The 21,506-nt window shown below is 35.8% G+C and overlaps 2 protein-coding genes across 10 annotated transcripts in view; one reads left to right on the top strand and one right to left on the bottom strand.

Annotated features, from left to right (window-relative positions):
- Positions 1 to 21,506, top strand: part of LOC105675915 (immunoglobulin superfamily DCC subclass member 4-like) — a 339,899-nt gene that overhangs the window by 273,170 nt on the left and 45,223 nt on the right. For 5 of the 9 annotated variants that reach the window (XM_067351466.1, XM_067351467.1, XM_067351465.1 and 2 more), the window contains one exon: positions 1,476 to 2,364. In XM_067351466.1, the coding sequence (XP_067207567.1) occupies positions 1,476 to 1,894 (419 nt within the window). In that variant the 3' untranslated portion in view covers positions 1,895 to 2,364. The other 4 variants (XM_067351470.1, XM_067351472.1, XR_010889163.1 and 1 more) reach the window with 3 other exon arrangements.
- Positions 14,736 to 17,479, bottom strand: LOC105675933 (chymotrypsin-2-like). The gene is made up of 4 exons (XM_067351473.1): positions 16,874 to 17,479; positions 15,559 to 15,687; positions 15,213 to 15,467; positions 14,736 to 15,020 (listed from the first exon to the last, which is right to left on the bottom strand). The coding sequence occupies exons 1-4, from the start codon at positions 16,874 to 16,876 to the stop codon at positions 14,874 to 14,876; spliced, it is 534 nt and encodes a 177-aa protein (XP_067207574.1). The 5' UTR covers positions 16,877 to 17,479; the 3' UTR covers positions 14,736 to 14,873.

The following is a 21,506-nucleotide window of genomic DNA, read 5'->3' as shown; positions in this document are numbered from 1 at the left end:
GAACCATGCACGAGGATCATTTTTAAAACTGTGGAAACTCGGAACTGTGAACGTAACGAGAATGATGCGAACATTTCTTCTGCATCATTCAAACGGCTTTCAGTTTACTTAGATTTGTAGATTTAGACTTGTAGCTAATGATTGTAGTTAATGATTAGCGATAGATTATCTATGCAAAGTTTAGTATCTGATTTAGAAAATTTAGGATTGTCCTTAGATCAATTGTACACACATGACTTTGCATGGCTCGTGTGTTTTTTAAAGTAAAATTGCAGCAAAGAGATTCAAGTGTATATAACAAGTAAGTACTGTTAGCGTAACTAAATACGTCTTTTGTTGAAGATCGTTGTTAATATTAACGAATCTCACTATGTTTTGTGATTTTTGTGCACTACTTTCTTCGTTATATGTATATTTTTTTACTCATTTTAGAATATATTGCCGTTTTTTCAATTATGCATATAGCACATTTTTATAAAATTTAATTTATTACATATCTAAGTTGTTTTATTTATTACTCTATAAAAGTTTTTTCGCTCAATTTTGCTTCTCTAACTTATCCCGTCAGTTGATATTGAAATATCGTCGATTATAATTTGAAGAGACGAGTGACTTTTAAGACGAGTTGAAAGTTTAACATGCGAAAACGTGTCGTTTATATTTCTCTAATCGGTAATATCTCTAAACTTCAATGTGAACGACTTCTTCAATACTTCAAGTGGAATCGATAATATTGATATACCTAGCGGAAGACTTTATTCAGACACCATGTAATAATCTAGTCGAATTGATGTCAATGTAGAATTATCCTGTTTTTCTATCCGCCATAATATATATTGACACGGGACGTTAATTACGTGTGTTACAAGCATGCGTTATTACATTTGCGTTTTTTCCTTCAATATCTCATTTTGCCTGTAAGAATTTATTACTAAAAAATGATAAATGTAATTTTTTAAATAATAATATAGAATAGACAATAAGATTTCTTCTCAGACTCAAATCAATACAAAAATTATTTCTACTAATTTTGTATTGAAAATACAAATTCGTGAGCAAGAAAAGAAATTAGAAAATTGATAAAAATGTCAAAAGATGCAGAGAAACATAAAGAACAAAGAATTTTATCAATCAACTATTAATATAAAAGAACTGCAGTAATTTTAATTGTAATAGCGTCATTTACACGTATTAGCATGAGCTATTGTTGTTAAAATATGTTCCCACATAGTTTTATCCAAAAAAAAAAAAAAAAAAAATCATTAATCACATAGCAATCAAATAAGCAAAAAAAAAAAAAAAAAATATTTTGCTGCCATGAAATGCTTAGTTGCGCAAGCAAATCAATTTGCCAGCGATGTCATTCGATATCGATAAAAGACCCGATATTCCCAGACCAATTCTAGCCCGTTAATTAGCGCAGGTGGATGCGGATACGGAATATTTAAGCGTACGGTTTCTAACATGTGTTGCAGCTGCTCAGGCAACAATCGTAGGGCCGGAAGATGTATACGTGAAGAAGGGTAGCACAATAAGCCTCATATGCGAAGTTAATGTGCGAAGTACGCCTCCCAGCAGCGTTTCGTGGCATCACGGAGGAGCGGTGGTGGATTTCGACAGTCCCAGGTACAAGCCGCGAGAATGGAGTTCTCAGTTTCGCTCCTCTGCACACTCCTTTCTTATCACATGCACACGCACACACATACACACGTTTCCGCCCCGACATCGCGTTTACCGTTGCTATCGCATAAGCGCGACCGAAGATCCCGACGCATGTTCCTTCGCCTTGAAAAACGAGGAGGAAAGTATTAGCTGCTTTTTCCGGTGGCTACTTTGCGGTATTGCCGATCACAAGCGGCAAGCGTTGGAGTATCCCGCTTTAATCCTTTCGTAGCTCGTCAGTTTGATAAGGTATCGTCTAGAGTTGAAAAAGCAAACGACCCGTGATCCGGCAATTTTGTTCGCAATTCGTTCAGATAACACTTTGTACGAAATAAAAAGAATTATTTTTTGTCTTTTTCACTCTCTGCAGCGACGACGAAATGTGTATTGATGAAGAATAATATAACGTTGCTCGTTAAAAACGTCACGCGGCAAGTTTGTTTTTGTATTTTTGCGTTTATGCGTTCGCAATTATCGCGTCTTTGGCATACGCTATACATCAGCTTTACGGAAAGGCATTCTCGACGTGAATAAAATTTGATTTGTCGGATCTGTTAAAGCGAACGTTTGACAACGTGTTACATATATGACTGCGCTCCTAGCCGACGTTTTGTTCTGCAAGCCGCACTTCCTCCCTGCAGAGAGAACTAATGACAAAGTAGCAATTATGTGTGACGAGAATGGCGTCAAAGTATCTACGATAATTCAGTGTTCACCGCAGGGGCGGGGTTTCCCTGGAGACAGAGAAAACGGACACCGGCACGACGAGCAGACTACTGGTGACACAGGCCAGATTGACCGACAGCGGAAATTACACCTGCATCCCTAGCAACGCGAATCCAGCGAGCGTAATGGTCCACGTGCTGAATGGTAAGCGATTTTTTTGTGACGCCGGACTTATCCGGCGGCCCATCATCCCTCGCCGCGCGACGTAGCCGGTAGCATGGCATCCGGATATTCGGATACTCAGAGCTGCTTTAATGACATATCGCGATGGAAATGTCTGAATATCCGCGGTTGAAATTTTCAGATAACCCCCAGTGCCGGCGACCTCCCATATATCACGAGTATTATCTACCAAGCCGGTTCCGCGCGATGCGATAAGTTGCCGAATTTTCAGCAAATGCATTAATGCGACGAATTTTTATTTCGACAAATGCGACAACGCATTTAATTACTCTCGCTCGGATACATATCTTTATTTGCAAGGACAGCAAGATGACAGGATGCAAATTAAATTACATCGATATTTATACACGAAACTGTAAGACATTTTAATTGGAAATTCACTGCTTTAAAGATCAATTAGTTTCTATTCAGCAAATACGACATGCCGTTTGCAAACCATTCGAGACGCCCACTCGATAAACAAAGTCAGAGGCAAGTTGTCGACAGTTTACGCGTTCCACGTTACAATGTAACTTACTTATGCAAGCAAACTAATAGAATAATAGAAATATCAAGCTGCAAACTGCATATTTTATCTCAACACTGTCGCGTCACCCTAACATCGTTAGGTAGCTTCTGGTAATTTTCTTCATTGTTGCAAAATCGACGAATTATTATGAAATAATAACAAACGTGACAAATTATACAATTCTATTGATTTATTTGTACAAATGCGTACGCAAGAGTTTTCTTGCCTTGTGACTCCATTTATATATATATATATATTCTCTATATACACCATATGCCATCGATATGGTTGGATTTTTCTCTCCTTCGCGTTGCTGCTTTTTTTTTATGCGACGGAGAAGCACGCGCGAGTTGAGTCGGGCTGCCGCGTCATTCGCACGCCCTTCGATAAACGTCGCGTGCACATGCATACTCAAGAGCCGTCGCACGCGGAAAAATCTCCAAGCAGCGGCGTATAAACATTTCCATGTCGGCATTCTTGTAATGCCGCGTTTTTACGTCTACCGCATCACGCGATTCGATCAGAGTTCGCGGTTAACCGCTTGTTTTCGATTAGAGTGCAACTGGATTTGCGTGATATTCGCTTGGGAGGTGTGTGAAAAAATTCGCGCGGCGTCTGCTTTACTTACGAGCAAGTCTCTCAATCAAATATGCAATTACGCAATGATTTGCGTATTTCCAACGCTTTAATATCACATCGATCGTTACTTTTTAAAGACAAATAATAATATTAAAACAAAAAAAACAATTTTTATGTAAAGACATCAATTTTGATGAAAAAAGAATTAGTTTTTTGCTATTTATAAATTGTCAATCTGATATCATACATTATTGGATTCGAATTGTAACATAAATTAACATATATTTGTATATTTGATAAATATTCTCTAAATTAGATAACGTAAATTTGTTCAAGTGCTCTAACATGGAGAGAGAGAGAGAGAGGGGGGAGAGGGGGGAGAGGGAGAGAGGGAGAGGGAGGGAGAGAGGGAGAGAGGGAGAGAGGGAGAGAGCAATATTCTTGATATTTAAAAATTCAAATTTTTCTAAAATGTATTATAATTGAATTGTGTTACTTGATATTGATTATTATGTATTATTATGTAAAACTTTTAAAGTGTTTGTTAAAAAAGTTGCGATATTGTTTTATCCGTGAAGAGTGAAATTGGTCCTTACTGAACATACAGCGCGGCAACTCTTTCGCAGATTGAGTGCAATTTTATGTTTCAGTGATTTATTAAATCTGCTTACACCTGTTCCATTTTTGTATTTTGCAAGCGAAATAGATGGATATTATAATACTGTATGTAATCCATTTCCACGTCACTATCCATCGCTTGACCTGAAAAGATACGTATTTGGAATACATTACAGTCCTCTTAATTATGCAGTAATTATTTGATGCATTATTGTCGCGTGCTCACTTAGCTTTCTCATTCATTTATTATATCAAATTAACATAGAAGCTACTAACCTTCCCGTATTTTGCTCATAAAATGAATAAATCGTTTCTACTGAAAATGTGCGTCATATATCAATAATTTATTTACGAATATAAATCTAAGATGTATATTTTTTATTCTCAATTCTTTCTTTTCGATATTCCACCTTTTAATATTGCTTTTAATATTGCTTTGTGGATTTAGCAAATTTTTTGCTTCTTTGTAGGAATTTAGAATTTTCTCGCGTCATCCTTTTCATTGTCGCGCGATTCCTTTAAAGAAATCTGTTCAATATAGGCAGCCTTCAAGGATGGCAAAATTTTTCAACGGCTTCCGGATTGTGTTCGCGCGCGACCGACAAATTTCGCATCAATAAACGCTCACATATTCGCGGCGCAAGCTCGGCGACAAGCAAGCCGGGCTCCTGAAGTGTGACATTCGAAAAGGACGGCGCGTGTTCATTCATCAAGTATCGAAATCCCCCGTCATAAAGTTTGACAGGCCCGTATATTGGAGTCGCAGCAAGTACTCGGCGCCGCACGCATACACTCGCTTTTGATCTATTGTCAGCCGGCGCAGCGCTCGCGATAACACATGTAATATCTTGTTCGGCAAGTTCACCAATCCAAGCTGTCAATCATCGCGAGCTCGTTGCCCTGGCACGCGTCTCGCAAAACTCGTGCTGCAGCTGCAGCCATTCCAAGTCAATAACTTTCGCGCATCTTGCGGTCTAATTCACAAGTCGAAATCCGACTTTAATAAAGTCTCTATTATCAACCGGGAGGGAGGAGGGGGGGGGGTTTCTCTCGTGACAAAAACGAAATATGTATGCTCTCAACTCAGCGTTCACGTGTCAAATTTCTTCAATAATTTATACTTGACTTTTTCTTTATAAAATACAACATTATAGTTTCTGATGAGTTAGAAGCGGGCATTAAAAATGCAGCAGTTGCAGCAAACTTAGAGTTGTAAATTTATAATCAAATTTTATCTGTTTTAACAAAATTTCAAATTAAATGGAATTTTAATTTAACACTCTTAGTTGTCAAATAATATGAATTTGAATGAAATTAAATATAATATTAAAGAAAAATGAAAAAACAGTGTCTTGTAACGAAATATGCCTACGGAAATATGAATATACCGGATTGGTTATGCATAATCGTAGATTGTTGCAAGTTGCATCGTTTCGAGTAAAGATAACCATCTTAATGATTATGTTGCGGGAAATATCACATTATTTTACTTACACGCGATCTTTATAGTTTATTCACAATATTACGTGAAAACAGACTGCATTGATATTCGGCAACTTTCGTTTCGCTTTATTCGACACTGACGCCGCGCGCATCCCGACCGACAGCACAATAAATTTTGCAGCATCGCTGCCTCTCTTCGACCGCTGATTAAATTAATGTTTTCGAATTCAAGCAACCCGCGTCGGCGGGCTACAAAAATCAACAAACCCCTCCGGCAACCGGACAACAGACCTCCCACCGCGTACGCTGCGCGTTTGTACGGCAATCGAATTGCAGAACTTAACAAGCCTTCTTCGACGTTTTCACGGTTTTAGCGCAACCCCCGTGCCGTCCGCCCCTGTGCGCTTCCGCCTCTCTCGCACCGTCGGGACATCGATCCGCTCGGAAACGCTCGGTGAACGCACGTCTCGCTCGCGGAACGGCCGCTTCCGGTGCCGGATGAAAATTAATGCGGCGCAGTTCGTCTGCATAATTAATTTACAGGGCGCACCCGGTCGCGGCGGTCGGCGCATTGGCCATCGACGTTATTTCAAACACAGCTGATTACTCTGCAAAATTGACCGCAAATTTCAATTATTTCCCGATAAACCCGTACGCGACCCCCGGGCTATCCGTTCCGGCACGTAGTATCTGCGCATTAACGCAATTACGCACGTCGGCCGTGCCCGCCGACGCCGTCGACGAAACTGCCGTCAACATTTCAAGCGTCGGCCCGGTGTCATTTTTCGGTAACGCGTCAGGTGAACGCGGCGATAATACGGTAACTCCACCGAATGAGATTTTCAATTTGCTCATAAATTGCGGCTTTTCCGGGGGAACCGGTGAGAGCGGCCGTTATGCTACCGCCACCGGACTACCGTGATTATCTCTATTGCCGCCAAATGTTGTGTGCAACAGCGATACCGCTCGTCGTCGTCGTCGTCGTCGTAGAGCGCGAAATTGTTGTTTCGTGTCCGTCGTAGTTGCTGTTATTGCTGAACCGAACAATATTTCGCTCGCGGCTCGCGTTACGGCACGTTTTACACGCTGCCGTTGCATACGTTAAACGCGTTACTCTTTGCTGCCATCGCATGAAACTTTATGGTCGTATAAAAAAAGTCGAACATTACTTTTATAAACATGTCGCCAACATTGCGTTTGAAAAATGAACCAAGTGTATCGACTAATGTGTAACGAAAAGTAAAAAATGCAATATAAGTTATACATTATAAAACTACAAAAAAATTGCATATTTAATATCAATATAGAATATACAGGGTGAACAAAATAAAGCGTTACGAATTTTTATCGCAAAAAAAATTGTTTCTAGAGAAAATTGTTTGAAACAAAAGTTGCAGAATCGCAAAGGGACGGGTAAGGGTAAGGTTCTAAAATGTTTTGAAGTAATGTTTTTCATATTTTAATGTTAACTTGATTCTTTTTACATTGAAACGGTTTCTATCGAAATATGAAAAATTGTTTAATTTTGCGTAAAAAAATCTTGCTTGCCCGAAAATTTTTCTAAAGCCAATAGTTTACAAGATGTCTGTGTCTTTTTGTTATTCAACTGAACAAAGTTCGAAAGTGCTCATCACGCAAAAATCTAACCCCTAATATAAGATTTAAATCACTCAGCATGATGTATAAATATGATTCAACTATTTTTTCAATACGTCGTATTTACTGTAATGTGCATAACGAAATATGGATGCATTGCAGATTAATTTTGAATAAAAATGCACGAGCTTCTTTCATCGCATTTTATTTTCTCACTTATTTCATCCAGGACCCAGATACGAGATTGCCGTTAGGCTGGAAAGTTCCTGCTTAGCGTTTAACGCGTTATACGAGCGATTAACCTACATTGTGAATCTAATTAGGGCTGCGCAATTAAACTCCTGCGTTATGTAGCTACTCCGAGATAATATTCAATGCAACGAGTCTGTGACGTGCTTTATTTAAATTAGTTTCTGGAATAATTGAATGTACTTCAACTCCCGCCAACAGTTTTCTATTACTCCCCCGATTATTATTCGTATCCATGCAGAAATTTATAAACTGCCCAATATTGATTTCAATATTTGTTAATACGTGCAAACTTGGTGCAACAAAAGCATACAGTATTTTCAATGCACGATCATTGCGACTAAGCGTTGGCACTATTGGCAAATCACTGCGCATCAATGTGAATTGGTTCAAATCTATTTTCTAAATTGGGTAACAGTAGGTCAGGAAGAATCAAAACAGAATTAATCGACGCGGATGCCACTACTAAATTGGATAGCATCCACGATTTCTACGTGGGTATGGTCAATAATTATGAAATTCATTTTGTAACTAGTCGCGCTAATATGTGACAAATAAATGTTTCGTGTAAAAAACACGCGAATATTTTTATCACAGAAATTTTGCTAGAAAATTTTAACATACAACCATATTATTTTAACAAATATTTGCGTTTGTATTTTTATGGAATATCGCAAAGTTTTCTCTACAGATGTTTAACAATTTAAGGATGTTTGATATCTTGAAAAAGTGGTGGAGAGTCAGTCATGTGGTCTCCTCTATCTTCTAACATGAGAATCTTTTTTCGTTTTGGCAACTTTGAAAAACAAAAATTAGAAGGCATACAAAGTATTATTTAATGCGATTTATTGTACTAAATTGTTAAGTTAGCTGATAATTTTTCATTACAATATAATTGATAATATAATATTTCACAAATATCTATTAGTATTTTTTACATACCTTTTATTTTTCTAGCTAAACAGTACAGTCAAAATTTTGCTTTTTAATCTGAAATTGTTTTTGTTACAATCCTAATTTTTATTTTCATTATTTTTTTTGAATTTCTATTATTACTTATTTTGCTTAAATGTTAAATGTGTAATATAATCTTATTTCTACACAAGACTCTATACAAAATTAAAGTCACTGTTTAGAAAATCTATGCGTTTAAAAAATTTCTAAAAATTTACACATGTGGTGACATAATTATAAACTTAATCTTAAAACTTTATTAATTTCCACTATTTTAAGATTGATGTTGAACACCCTTAAAGAGTATCATTATTGTAAAGTCGTCTTAAAATATTAATCTTAATGTGTAAAAAATCCGGAGATGTTTCTTTCTTAATGTAATAAAAACAAAAAATACAGAAAAGTGTACGAGAACAGACATCTTTTAGGAATAATAGATATTTTAATTTGCTAAAGAAGCAATGGGGATAATATTGATGAATGAAACGGAAAACAGATGGGTTGAATGCGGTTTGCACGTTTTTGTTGCAGGCGAACATCCAGCGGCGATGCAGCACGGTGGCAGCTGCGGCGTGACTCCGACTATTCTACTCGCCAGCATCACTCTCATAGTCGCGAATTTGTTAAGGTGAGCAACCGCGTCGTGAATCGTGCATCCTAAAAGAAAAAGAAAGAAAGAAAGTTAAAACGTTTCGACGATCGGAAAAAAAAGTCCAAAGTGAAACGCGGCGATTGACGGTCGCGAAATGGATCACATTCGGAAAAATCGTTCGGCCGACCGCGACAGATCGCTTTAACTCACGCGTCGCTGTCACACGTTATCCGCTCGTCGAGTGCTCGGGACGACGGCAAGAGAGAATCACAGTGCGGACCAAGTGCAGTGGACCTGTGAAGGACCCAGTGACGCGCTGTGAAGGACCCAGTGACGTGGCGGACGAACTTTAGCACGTACGTTTTTAACACGAATATCTTTCTCAGATTCTTCCTTCTTTTGTATGGAATCGTCGTGTTGAATGTGTTGTTGGCGTATAGTGATCGTCCGCGACGATGCTGTCAATGAGACGAGAGTGTTGATGAAGAGTGTTTAGAGTGTATACGAGGTTATCATCCCTTTAAAGGAGAATGAGAGGATTGATCATTTTAGTAATAATTGTAGATAGGTCTATTCTCGATATGTTTCTGTTTGTTTATTGCAAACAGAGATTTTTCATATTGAATTACTCTTGCTAGATCGATGCGTGGTCTTGCTTTGTCGTTCGATGATCAAAATGTAATTTGCATAACAACAAGTTGTTTTCCCTCCACTCATCTTATTTCAAGAAGCTCTTTTACAAAGTTGTCACTAGTGATTCTTTTCGATGATTAAAACGCATCAAAATAAATTCTCCGATCAATCAAAATATAATCAAACGGATATCAACGATCACGAACAACGGACATTAAGATGTATTAAACATAAAGTTCGTGTACAGATAAGTATGAAAAGATAATACGTACATATATTTAAATAGGCGAGTGATAAGCGTTCAGTATGTATTATAATAATATTGCGTCGACATGCGGAAAGTATAATTCGAAAGATCCAAGTGTAAGCATAAGAGAAATAACAGGTTCCTTTGCAGAACTAATGAAAAGTCGCTTTTGGCCATAATATTATAACTTGTTTTAATTTGCTAGGAAACCTTGAGATGTTGTTTGCCGTAGTTAAATTATTGTTAAAATTTGTATCGTAAAATTTAAAATTTTATACTTTATATATACAATTTATATTCATACCTATTTTTCTGTTGTAAAAGTTTAATAATTTTCCAGTTACCTAAAATAATGTTTTTAGGAGAAATTAAAAAGGGTGACTTACTGCGTTTTGCAAGTGAATCAAATAAGTCTGTATATAGTTGTCATGATTTCATTCTCTTAAAACTTGGAATTCCTCGTTGATTAAATTTCAAGGTGGATCAATTTTGTCTATTAGTATTGAATTATATGGCGGTCTTCCAACTTTAATGCCGATCTGATTTCAAATTCTATATTCCCATCAAATTCTACGAATAGAAATACTTCATTAGTCTCTCAATGCATTCCATCGAATCGATTAAATCTTAAGTATCCAGTTAAGAAGATAATTGATTTACTTTTTATGACTTTCTCAATTAATTTCTTCCGATTCAAGCCGTTCCCCCTCCCCTCCCCTGAAAACAAAAAGATACGAGAGGGAAAGCAAGACTCTAGATCTGGTCGTTAAGTAATCCAATGCACGTAATATAGGATATAGCAGTAAATTATTAGGCAGTGGATTTATTACGAAATACAATGTAACACGAGTAAAAAAATATATCATAATGATTAATATGTTAAGATGCGATTTATCTTAGAACCCATAGATTTTTTATAACGTTGTAGTTTGGAAAACACAAGCTAGGATCTATCTGCCGTTGGAGATTGTCGAACATTTTTGAAACTTTGGACAGAGTGAAAATCGGAGGAGAAATGTCACGGTGCTATCATTTTATGTATTTGTTATAATTTATATCGATTAAGTTTGTAATAACAACTATTAAGTAAGTGACGAATTTGATTATATCGAATGAAATGTACAGAATGGCGAATCACACAAACAGTGCGGAAAAACTGATTGGTGTGATCGCGTAAAAAGTGATCAAATGTAAAATGAAAAAGTCAATCTTTTACGGATCGAAAAATCACTTTCATCGTACGATCGCTATGTGCGGAATCCAAACATTTAATCAAACTCAATTTGATCAAAATTTATATTCGCAATGTTTCTCGTTTTAACGTATTTTTTTTTCAACACATATTTTGTCGTGATTTTTTTATAGCGCGGGAATGTGGCTCAATTATACGATTTGATAATCCTGTGCGTGAAAGGTGATCAAACAGAAAAATATCGAGAGAAGTATACCTATTTGTGAAATAGATAATCAATATCCGCGGTTCGCATGCTTACGGAATGTTGTACATTGCATAGGTAAGAGATTAGGCCGCATTGTACATAAAATTCATAATCGATAATGTATCATGTTATAGGGGAACTTAAGCATGAATCAAAAATGACAGAATTAAAACCGAAACAAGCGAGTATAGAATATTATATTGTAAAAATATTCATCGACGTGAATACTGTTTCAATAAATGTAATGATAATATAAAAAGAAAACACTTTTTCTGATTCGCTTTTCCTACTAGATATTTTTTATCAAGCACATATATTTTTTGTTACGCAATATAAACGAGAATTATGTCCGCAGTATTGCCTATTTTACAAGTTCCATGTGTGATATCACCTCTGACGTTTCAGCAGTTGATATTTTCACGAAAGCTACTGATGTCCATATTTTTTATCGACTAAAAGAGAGGCAGGGGCCAGAGTGGACAATTTAAATTTTCCGCTTAAATAACGACAGAAAATTCTGAAAAAATATATGGTTAGGTATAACGCTGTCAACCAGAGAAAATTTTTTTAAAGTTTGTTATATTTTCTCAGGCGAAAAACTCAAACTACATATACACTGGATTTAGTGTATAGCTTCTCTATCTCTTTTATATCTGGATATAATATATGTTACAGAAATTACGCAGAACGTTTTTATGTGAGCAGAAATATTTATTTCCGCTTAACAAATACGCTGTTTTTTTAATTAGATACGAAAACTGCTGGTTTTAATTGGTACGTGGAGCCCATATGTACCGATTTTTCTGATGCACATGTTGCACGCAGTGCAACGCGCCCCAGTTTTATGCCAGTGGAAAATAGTAGACAGAAAAACGATGTTGGTACGCACGTACTATTAACGCGAAACATACGCGCGGTAAGCATCTCTTATTTACTGCACGCGTACGCGACCGCTTCGAAATTTGTCGTAATAAAATTAATGAAATTAGAGAAGTATTTGAAAAGAAACCACAATTTATGTTTAATTCTTTAATGGTCTTTGAACTAGCTTGCAAATCAAATTGCGATTCTAATGTAATATAATGTTATAAGTTAAGGGAAATTGAAACATTTAAACATCAATTTGCCGCTGTGTGGACCTCGTATACATATGTATATTAGAGCAATTTATACAAATAACAGAAAAGAATTAATCATTTTATTTAAAAAATAATGGAAATGATTTCTAAATATTTATATCTCTTTGCACATGCATGCACCGCGCTCTATGCATTGAGAAATAATAATTTCTTTCACACTTATTTTATCTTTAATTATACCAAGTAATATAGTTATTATTAAGTTAAAAGAAAAGTAGATGTGATCGTAACATTCGGTATTTTTCACGGATGCGATCAAAGCGTGGAATTGCAAGCGCCGAACAGCCATTGAGCGACTTTCGGGTATTCGGGAGTAGTGAATTCGTGCATTGTGCTGCAATTTTTCTTGCTCGCCGCACGTGTGCGATGTTTCGCGCCGGCAAGCGACGGGTGGGTAGAGAGGGAAAATGGCAGCATAGTTAAACGCGATACGCGCGCGGTAAGCCCCGGCCATCTACTACGTGTGCCCGGCTGTTTCCAACTTGGCCGCCGTGACAATTAACGAACGGGCCGGCGAGCTGTCGCGCAATTCGCCGCCGGGATGCTGCGATTGCGCCGGTCGAGCGTCAAAACGAGAATTCCCAAAATCGAATGAACGAGGCAATGGCAGCCAGGCGGATCGACAGAAGTCGAAATTGGCGAAGAAGAGAAATGGTGCTTGATAAGCGTATCTTTGGGGGAGGGGGAAAAAAAAAACAAAAAATAACTTACTAGAAGCGTATGCTCGACATGCGCCCGTTGTTATTTTCTTTTTTCGCATACTCGTGCGATTATATGGATGACTGCGCTGGAATTGGAACACACGCCTGTCCACTCGACATTTCATACACGAAGATGATTTTAATCGCTGTGTCTTGAACTCTTACATTCTAACCACAATAAAAACTGTCACTTTCCGACATGTTTCGCACTCATAAAATTGCTTAATATCTTTTAATACTTTTGTCAGAAAGTTCTACTGAGCTCTCGCAGCCCATCTCTCAATAATATTAATTAATCAAATCTTGACGTGATTCACGGCACAGAAGTCGTCTAACAATAAGATTTTCCATCCTGAACTACTTTTATAGGTGCCAATGTATTGTTAAAACTTCAGCACATTTGCTTTGATATAAAAGCAGTATTTTACACCGCGCGTTTTTATTTTCCGCATTTAGTGTCCCATAAAGGCATTTATAGTGTCCCAGAAATGCATACATCGCAGACGCGAGTATAAACGGCTTCGCCTGACAAAGACAAACTGCCGAGCGTATTCCCGCGGAAAGAACAAGGACACGTAACAGCGAATTCGCGTTTCTTCTTCGACAGTGTGCCATTGTAGTCTGTCTACGTCGCGGCGAGCTTTTATGTCGGCATTGACACGAGATTGCACAGCGGCAGCTAATTTCCTGCGCAGCCCCTGTGCAAAAAATTATTCTGCCGATAAAAACTGTTTACCATCTTGCTCCGGTTAACACGCGATTCAATTTCATTGTAACGAATAACCCGGGCCATCCCCGTCCCGCTGACCTCTCACACCCGTGCACAAAAAGCCGAACCGGCTCTTGGCTATCGAAAAACAATTAAACGGATAAAATATCGACAAACACAGTTCGATAGACGGCTGATATTTTATCAGCTGTTCGGGCAAACCCGTCCGCATCTAGTTGGACGTGAATGCACGCTGCGAGGGTTGCAACTGTCGAGTTATCCGGTCAGATTAAGAAGTCGCCACTTTATCGCGATATTTGCTCATATCCACTTGAATGCGACTAAATCGGCTTTATTGGTTTTGAGGAATAAATAAACTGCCGGATAACAAACAAATATTTATAGTTATGAAAATATTAATACGATAAAGGTACATTATATTCGGTAGGTATTGATCGAAAGTATCATATATAAATAATTTAACGGTTGGGAAGAAATATATGTACAATTTATCGTAACATTCAATATTATAATAAAATGTTTTATGTTTTGATAACATTTTCTATTTGCAGTATCATATTATTTTGACGAAAAATATACGACGACATTTCTCGATGTTTCACACATGTACAAAGTAATATATTATACCGGTGTGATTCGAGAAATGAGTAAAAAATCTATTTGTAAGTACTTCGTGAAAAAATTGTTTGGTTTTACTCTTACTTTTTTGATTTTTTTAATTTTTCCTATGGCTTATTTCATTAAAGGAAAAGATTTTTAACTACCGTTCTATAATATTTTCATTATTGCTACAGTGTTTATTAAAATATTTAAGATTCAAAATTAGGCAATGTATTGAATATAGTTTATCAATTATCTGTGATTGTTAAAATTATCAACACAATAATTGGGATTCTGTGACGAAATCGCGGTACTTGTAAACGTTAGTGTATACATCGGATATACCCAAAGCGCAGGGCAAGACCCAAGAAACGACACCGCAAACCTCATTATCGATAACAAGCGGACCACCGCTGTCACCCTAAAATGTGAGAAAGAACATATTATTAATTTATGACAATAAACAATAAAAGACATGAATGTGCGCCAACTAATAAAAACATTTTTTTCATGCCATACTCAATTTTTGATTGACTATTTTGAAAGAAAATATGTACGCACATGTAATACTTTCTAGATGCATTATGCATAAGAGGAAATGAGAGATACTCACTTGGCAGGCGCCTTTCCCGACCTTTTCCAACGTGCATATTTGATTTTCGTTGGTACGTGGATTTTTATGACCATGCAGGCAACGCTCTTGGCTCAAGACGTTCACGGTAAGCCATCTAAGAATCTCCGAGACTGATCCACTTATTCTAGTTTTTCCCCATCCGCTTACGATACCGCGCTTACCGCCGTTAATGTGGTCTTTAGTCGCTAAAGCAATCGGACCTTGGACATTGTTTGTTTCGATCGGTTTCTTCAACTAGATAAACATTTGCAAAATTGTAGTACAAAATATATGGAAATGAGAATTTTTCACGTTTCGTACACTCGAGTGAACTTGATGAACTTACGGTAATCACAGCAATGTCATGTTTCCAGCCGCCCTCTCTTTCACCGGTGTAATCTGGATGTATCCGAATGCATTTAATGTCGTGTTTTTCGCCACCAACTCCCAAGGTAACAATTCCGCTTACGACAACCTGCAAGTCGAGCAATTTTATTAAATATATATATTTTATACATATATGTATATATGTGTATAAAAGGTAATAGATATACGAATGAGAAAAAGATGTGAAGCGATTGTGAATATTTGGTGTATTTCTGTGCTATAAGTTTTAACGCTGTCGATGTCTGATGAGTCGCATATCCGATTAATTCAAACATTAACTGACTATTACTGGCTTTGTCCAACTTGATAATACTCGAAATGCCTAGGAAATCAAGTACGCGGACCGAACTAATAACCGGAACGTTATCCGAGTAAATTTGATTCCATTACTTGAATAATATCGTGTGATTTTCCGAATGAGTTTCCAAATGATTTCTGCGGAGATTGGAATAAAGTACAAGCAGGGAGTTTGAAACCTCTCTCAGCATTATTTCTCTAGATGAAAGAGGACACAATGTGATTATTTGCCTATACGAATTTTTTTGGAATGTTTCTTCTTTTCGAACAGAAAATATAAGTTCTCGCAGCGATATGTAAAATTTCAACGTTTTGTATAAAAATCTACTGTTTTCCCCAAAAATTTTACAATCTACAAACAGCTTTTTAGAAATTGTAAACTGAAATTTTATTACAGAATTGCAAAAATTTTTTATTTTAATATCCTGAATACATACAAAGAGTACTAATAGTTTTGGCGGCCTTTTAAAAATATCTTTTTATATTATTTGAATAAAAAAGATTTTATATCGTGCGATCTCTTAAACTTACAGAATAAATCAATTATAGTCAAAGTTGTGGGCATTTTAATAACATAATAAATTTTTATTTCATGTATTTTATTATTTGAATAAGATTTTACTTTTTTATTGTATTATTTATTGTATAGACTATTCATCATTCACATTATTATGTACCTATATTTTATTCGCGTTATTCGTGTTATTCGCGTTATTCTCCACTCTTCATCAGTCGTCGTTATTTCACTTGATAATAGAGAGTATGATCTTCTACGAGTAACCTAATCAAGGAGTAAGAATATTACAATAATTATTCCAAGAAGTTCGCGTAAAAATATTTTTACCTATTAGTATGTATCGTATTACTGTACACTATTAATAAAATTTAACAAATGTGTAATAAAGGACATCCAACTCTGGTTATAATTTTGATTAATGATAAAACTATCTTTGTTAATATAAAATGGTTACACATACCATGTCCTCTGTATAGAAAGTATCGTCTACGCAATGAGCAGCGGTGAGAATGTGTGTATCACTAATTATGGTACCTCCGCAAATATGTTCGCCATAAGATTGAAGGGAGACTTGATACTTAAATTGACCGATAGTGGCTGTGTCACCGCCGACGATTCGTTCAGGCTCATCGCAATAAGTCTCTACAAGTAATAATAATTATACCGACATTACTTATTATTTTATCTGAAAATGTTTTATTTAGTATGAAATAAATAAAAAATATAATTCATAAAAAATGATACGAGAAAAGATGTATATTCTAGTAATATTACGTAATATTTATAATTATTTTAGAATATGTGTTAGAAATAACTATTGTTTAATTTTAAAGTTGATAATTAGTTTATAAATTCTTTTGCATAATGAACTTATTATTTGTCTATTTAAAAGTTGATTTTTGTTTACTTACGCTGAGCGATGACGCCGACAGCGAGCAGAATAGCTAACTTTATCATTTTCACCGTTGCAACTCGTGATCTAGCAAATCCAGATTGAATTATAAACTGGATAAAAGAGGCCATTCGCCATTTCCTTTTATGTACCAATGCTTTCGCATCTGTGTTTGATCTTGTATAACAGGTGTCTTTGTTTGCACTGCATTAGGTTGCAATTATGCATATTATTCATACAATTTTGAACAAAACGCGTTTATAAAATCTATATTTGTGCACGGCTTTCAACACATTCAGAGCCGATATAAAGAAACATGTGTCAGGTGGATTAATTAATGTTATTCACGAATATTATTATCTGACACGAATTACTTTTATATCTACTGAAAAAATAATTGCGTATACACGGGTATGTGGGTTTGCGGGTTGTATTATACATATAAAGCAACATGCTATTTAATTTCTATTTCTTTAAACATGCAAATTCAACCCCTTTTACGGCCGAAAGCACAATTAGACATTATAGCTAAATTGGACATTTTTTTAGCAATGATTTGAGCTAAATCATTGCTTAATATGCAATTAATTTTCTTTTAGTCGCATATAGTACGACTATCCAGCTTTAATGAAAAAATATTATTGTTCTGTTTGAGAGACGTACTCTGGAACTTTTTCTAACGTCACTCGATTAAACGATACAGAAATTATTATTAATGTTATTTAATTTTATTTAAAACTGTTTAAAACTGTGTGCGCGCGCACGCGTGTGTGTAAACAATAAGTCAACTTTAAAGTATCATACATAGTCGAATCGTAATTTATAATTTTTTGTACAATGTAATAATAAATATATAACATTCTCTATTATACTTTTATGCCTTTAAAATATATAATACAAAATGTATCTTGGAATTATTTCATCGTGAGATTTTACAATATAAATTCTGAACCAATTTTTGCTTCAAAGTAAAGAGTAGTGATAGCTGAAAAGTTAAAACGACTAATTCCATCAAAATATTACAGTCGCTCGTGGTAAGACATGTCAATATGTAGTTTTTAAAATATCTAGTTAATTTAATTTGACTTGTAATATTATTTAGATATAAAAAATAAAATAACAATGCATAGTGCTTTGTTAAAAATAATTGCATTAAATTACTTGCAACTAAGGCAAAAAATAAAGCCCCCATTCTTGTTGATTGTTAAAAATGATAATTTTCGGATAAATTTATTATTCAAACAGTGCGTACAGGATGAATTTTAAGGATTGACTAATGAATATTGTTAAAAGTCGATCAAACGAGTCGGCTGATGTGACATACAAATCGAAGTACAGATTGTTTCAACGAAACACATCCCAAATGCAAATTTAAGCAAACTCCAATGCAAATTTATTTAAACTATACATCATTAAAATGTGCATATATTTCAATTAAATTTGCACCAACAGTGAGTGATCGATCAATTTATATAATCGACAAGTTATTTTCTAGAGTTAATAACTACCCAAATAGCAACACGTGTTTTGATTAAATGTACATTTGTCATATACATACGTATGTTTTTTTTTTTAAATATATGTAAGAATAAATTGCGTCAATTTTTAATGAAAAATATTTTACATGTTTACATAATTTTAATAAATAACATATATTTATAATACAAATACGTAAGCAATTAATTTTTGATAAATAACAAATAGTGCACCTATGACTGTGAATATTATGACATTTCGAAAAATGTTTCATAGAAAATGAAGAAACATCTTAATAATCTTAAAATCGTACGTTGAAATTGAGGTACAAGGATTTTGAAATTGTGATTAATATGTACTCCAACACTCGGAATAATGAATTTATGTGAACACGTAAAATATTTCTTTGGTCACAGCTGGAGGTGACTGGCGCACTCTACTGCCAATGTCTTTATATTATCGCGTCCTAATTTGACGGGATCGATATCCGGCTTAATTGCGTGGTATAGAATTGCGCGCACCGCGCCACTTCGAAAACAGCAAATTTACGCAATATATTTATTAAACAACTTTTTATCGGGTTTTGAGCGTAAACACAGGTTTCTTAAATTTTATCAAAAAGATAATATTTGCACACAGTGATATAAAAATTATGCAAATGTGTAGATTATACAAAGTCTGAGCATTTTTACCTCATTTTTTGATCTGACATGCTAATCTCACATTTATATGCATACAGTTTGGAAAAGAATATGCATATTTTATCTAAGCATCTGTTTCTATTATCTTGCACAGAATGACGTTGAAACAGGAAGCTTAAGTTTCTTTTGTCTTTAGCATTTTATAACTGCAAAATGATCGTTGGGGAAAGAGCTTGTAATCTAAAAAAATTCTTTCGTCGATCCATTAATGTCGCTGTTAATTTTATTCTGTACATTCTTAGGTTATATATATATTATACTTTGAGATATATTAATGAACCAACATCACGTAGGAGAGTTTAACATTACGCATATTAATGAATATAAATTCAGGTCAGAAATCTTTAATAAAATTAACGTTAATCCTTAACTCGTTAATTATTACTAGATTTATTTTTTCACGATGTTTAATCTACGTTTAAAATAAGAGTTTCAAGACTCACGAGTCGCGCGGCAAAAATCACACCATACTTTATTGCAATAGCCCGTGAAAACTCGCATTTCGAGCTTGCCTTTATTCCTCGCGATAAACTTGACGTTCGTAAACATTTTAACTGGCTCAGCTTTTCGTGGCAATTTGCGTGAAAAGGGACGTTAAAAGCGAGGTTGAACGCGCTATTGGGAAGGTACATTCGTTTGGCCGACCGTTGTTTATTCGAAGCAACAAAGTTGAATTGCCTGTTAACAAAGCAAGATCGCAAACACTTTTTACGGAAAAGCGGCCTCTTTTTTGTTTGAGTCACGCGCGGGGGCGGATCTGCGAAAATTAGCCGCCGTTTGTCTATCCGACTATCGAAACCTTTCGACAACACACGCGTGTCGATCCACGAAGCAAATTTGGAAAAAAAATGAAGAGAAAAGAACCAAGAGAAATAAATAGCATACTTGCGTATATGAGATATATTTAAAAAATCAATTGCATTAAAACCAAGCGCGAAAACATACGGCGCGGATCGGAATAAAGCTGCCGTGTATAAAATTCCGTGCATGTTTCGTTGTATCGAGGCGTGTTTTCAATTCAACATGTTTCATTCTGAAATTCTATATTATTATGTGCTTTAGTGTGGTATTGTAAATTTCGCATCGGTGCTCACAGGATTTGAACGTATCAATATGTTCTGCGGCTTCAATAGTGTTTCATACGACCCAATTAATACGTGCGTATCCGTGCGGGTAGGTAGGTAGGTAGTACGATCTATCTCACTCTAATTTCAATACAACGGACACTGAACATTTCCCGATTCTTTTAGCGCCTTTTGTTTGAGTCATTGAAGCTGTCATTACGGTGGGAAGAAGCTTGTCCCTTGGAAGATTATTGGAATGATTGTAATTTATTACATGCTATTTATTATATTAATTATTTGTTTCAAAATCAGCTACTTTTTTGTAGCTTAAATATTTTGCACATATTATTGTTCACTGCATTTACAATTGTTACTTGAGTCTCGTCCTAAGAATGCGCGAAGCGCATTGTAACGGAACTTAACATGTGGATGATTCAATAGTCGCATTTCGAATATATACATAGTTCAGCTCAGATTGAGTTCACGTGATAGGTGGAATAGTTGCTCGTGTGAAACCTCAAGAGTCACGTATTGAATCGCACGAAACAGGACTCAAAGCTGTGTCTCTCAAGATTAGCTCCATCCGAGTTCCTCAGCTGTATCGCGATTGCAAATATGACGTCACGAATATCAAATTGACTCTCAAGATCCGCGTATTGAATCATATCACGTTTCAAAACTGGTTCAGTTAAATTCATAAGCGTCGGAAGCGCGTCAGCGGAATAGAGGTTTTATATTTAGATCAAATTAATGCGAGACGAATGAGCTGTGTGTATCACTAGGAGTTATCCTGATAATTGAATACTTGTCCGAACATTTAATGAAAAAAGCAGTCAAGAATCGCGCGCGGAGAGCAATCACGATCACGAGCTGATCTTTAATTTGAACGCAGGTGAAAGACGGGAAAGTGGAAGATATGTGAAATTTATCGTCGGCGGACGATGCCCACTAACGAATGTG

This window comes from Linepithema humile, chromosome 3 (assembly GCF_040581485.1).
Source record: "Linepithema humile isolate Giens D197 chromosome 3, Lhum_UNIL_v1.0, whole genome shotgun sequence".
Taxonomy (NCBI): Eukaryota; Metazoa; Arthropoda; class Insecta; order Hymenoptera; family Formicidae; genus Linepithema; species Linepithema humile.
This window is presented reverse-complemented; position numbering and strand designations above follow the sequence as displayed.